The sequence below is a fragment of the Cyprinodon variegatus genome, unplaced genomic scaffold, assembly GCF_000732505.1.
Source record: "Cyprinodon variegatus isolate N-32 unplaced genomic scaffold, C_variegatus-1.0 Scaffold18, whole genome shotgun sequence".
In the NCBI taxonomy this organism is placed as follows: Eukaryota; Metazoa; Chordata; class Actinopteri; order Cyprinodontiformes; family Cyprinodontidae; genus Cyprinodon; species Cyprinodon variegatus.
Window position 1 is genome coordinate 482684 of NW_015150471.1, and position 3028 is coordinate 485711.

The 3028-nt window shown below is 37.5% G+C and overlaps 1 protein-coding gene across 1 annotated transcript in view; it reads right to left on the reverse strand.

Moving 5' to 3' along the window:
• wnk4 (WNK lysine deficient protein kinase 4) overlaps positions 1-3028 on the reverse strand; it is an 87586-nt gene that overhangs the window by 27024 nt on the left and 57534 nt on the right. Inside the window, exons 11-12 of the mRNA XM_015388037.1 lie at positions 2385-2520; positions 740-856 (exon numbers count right to left, since the gene is read on the reverse strand). Of these exons, the coding sequence (XP_015243523.1) occupies positions 740-856; positions 2385-2520 (253 nt within the window). The remainder of the gene's footprint in view (positions 1-739; positions 857-2384; positions 2521-3028) is intronic.

Sequence of the window (3028 nt, forward strand, 5' to 3'; positions counted from 1 at the left end):
GAAGGTTTCCAGATGGATATGCGGAGCAAATCCATCTGGCGGAGTCAGGTTAACACAGAACAGCCAACATAAAAACATTATATTTTGGTTTAATTAGACCCGATTACCTTCCTCCATATGATATTTCTGCCCCCATATGGCAAACAAAACATCGTAAGTCTCTCAGCTCCTCTCCTCATTCTCTGAAAACTGCCCCCTTTGCCCAGTTTGCATGTATGGAAACTCATATGTTTGCAGGTTTGAAGATTTCTCATAATCATCTTTCCATTTCCATTTACTTTATGGATGGAACTGCTATTATTTACTGCTTTGAATATTGTTTTTGAACTGAACCCTGTCTGCTGTGCTCTTTGGCCTTTATGGTGGTGTTTGTTTCCTTGTGTTCACCAACGAAGCCTTAACAAAATCCTAGATTTATTCTGAGATTATATGACACAGATGGACACAGATGCATGATGTGCTTCATGATAATAATAGTGCATAATGCATGATATTCTAAAATTGTTCTGCACAGCTGCAGCTTTTTTAAAATTTCCTAACCAACAAGAATCTCATAAATTACAACTGATTTTGAGTCAAATTTGCTGATTTTTAAAAATTCTCCATTTTAGAATTTCAAGTCAAAGCAAAAACGTCCCTGCACAAATTCAATACCTGCTTTGTTGACAAAGGATGCTCTTTGAAGGAGTGATTCACAGCTTTTGCTGTAGGTTTTCCCTCGCTTTGGTTTGTGACTCACCATGACAGCAGCCATGTCTTCTGGGTTATCTCCGTCCAGATCAAACTTAAAGGTCACCATCTTGTTATTGTGGGTCTGCAGCTGACACTCCACGACCCGGTCCACTTTATCAGAAAGCTGCAGAGACACAGGGAATTAGCAGCAATAGCCTTAAATGAAGAGAAACTGGAAGCATGTGGAGGCATTAGGCTGATGTTATGTGAAGTTTTAGTCATTTTCCAGACAAAAATTCTCAATAGTCCTGTGATTCGCAAACTTGTTAAAAAAACAAGATAGTGATGTTTGTTGGTGTTTTTAAGTTTCAAACTGTTTCTGTTCTTCATGTTTTATCCCCCCCCAAACACCAGACGTCAATTAAACGTTGGTTTTTAGGCTAAATCTGATCGGACTGTCATAGTCTTAATTTAGTCCAGAAATAATGTCCAGAAAGGTCTGATTTTGTCCCACTTTAGTCCAATAACAAACGTTAGAAAGTCTTTCCAGCTATCTCAAACTTACTGCTCTTTACCTTTCACTTTTCAACTAAATGTAGACGTTGTTTGGCGTAAAATCATGTCGTCTTTTCAATTGCTTTTTAACCAGTTGTTGCTTGCTGGGATATGCTTTTCAAAAAATCCTCAACAGGACCTAAAGAAAAGCTTCAGGTGCGCAAAGCCAAACAGAAATATGTAATCTGATCTACTTGTTTTATGTAAAATAAGAAAAGCAACTGTTATGCCTTCAGTTTTTAAGCTGTTTAAACATAAATAGTGTATCAGCATGAAAAACTTGTTTATTGATTTGTTTTTAAATAAATAAAACTAAGCTAAATTGAATTTTTAAGCATCTTTACACAATATTTTTTGCAGCAGTTTTAAAAAAAGTGCTACAGAGATAGATGGGCCTCCTTTCCATTTGATATATATTAATGTTTTTTACCCCCTAAACTACTTCAAAACAAATGGAAACTTGTTTTTAGACTAAAAGAAGGGAAAAGCATGGAAGCCCTCTTTCAGCCAGCTGATCAGCAGAGTGCAGGAGTGGATAGGGAGGTGGAAGTAAGAAATAAATAATGTAAATCCAGTACTTAGTCTGGTTTAAGCTGTAATAGCAGAAACTTTTGAAGTTTAACACTTTTTTTTCCAGTTTTGCTAGATAACCAACCCATGCAGTTGTTAAAATTAAATATTGTGATGTGTTAATCAAATACAAAGTATTTCTATATAAATAAAAAAAATAATAAATATGCTAATAACTTTACAAAAGCATCACAAATTAAATGGGAAATATTTTAGATGATTGTGTTTTCCAAAACCAAAATATCATCAAAGATAAAATCCAGGCTCCATACTAAACCTGAGTTTAGGTTACCGTGTTACACGTGTTAAACTCCCATACCGACCATATGAGGGAGGGTTTACGTGCGACACTAGACCCGGTCAAAACAAGATCATTAAACATCCCCAGTGTTCTGAAGAGATGAAATATTTGTGGTCAGAAAGGGAAAACAAACAACAAACCAGAGTAGAGACGAAGAACCGCAAACTCAAAAAGGAATCCCTAACGAATGAATCCAGTCACTGTTGATTTATTAGTTAATCTAGTGAGGAAATTAATAAAGGAGCCCGATTGGAGCTGTAAAAAAAAAAGATTTGATTTCACGTACCCCTGTGATGCGAAGCCTGGAGCGCGCCCTCCGCCTGAACAGCTTAGCTGCTGTTCGCCTCGCAGCCGTTTTCTCATTCTTCTCCGACAGGCCTTCGTAACCGTCGCTCAAACCTGAAGTCACATCGGAGGCATAGCTGCACAGAAAGAAAAGGATTTAAATCATAATTTTTTCAGTAGAATTTAGCAGACTCTGCTAATATTTTTAGTTAAATATTAAGAAATTAGGTGCATTATTTAGTATCCCTTATAATAAACAGCATTCTTAAATATTACATAAAGCATCAAGAGTTGCCTCTAAACAATCTTATTAAAGTCTCCAGGAAACGCCTGACGGAAGCAGAACATAAACATGTATTCAAAGCTCTGGTAGATTCTGGGTTTCAGACGTCCGGAGACCATTCAGTAAAATAGTTTCAGCTAATTGCATCTCTTGGGTCCGTTTAGATCGCTGTGGTTACAAACTCCCCAACATCCACCTCCCTGACGAAGGCTGCAAACATTTAACAGCCTACTGCTTGGCAGGCTCCACAGCTCTCCACATCACGGCGGACGTCAGCTCAAAGAGAAGCCTGTTGTCACCTGCTGAGACTAAATTAAACAAAATGGGGTTTAACTATTGTGGTGACGCTGCAAACTGCGGTA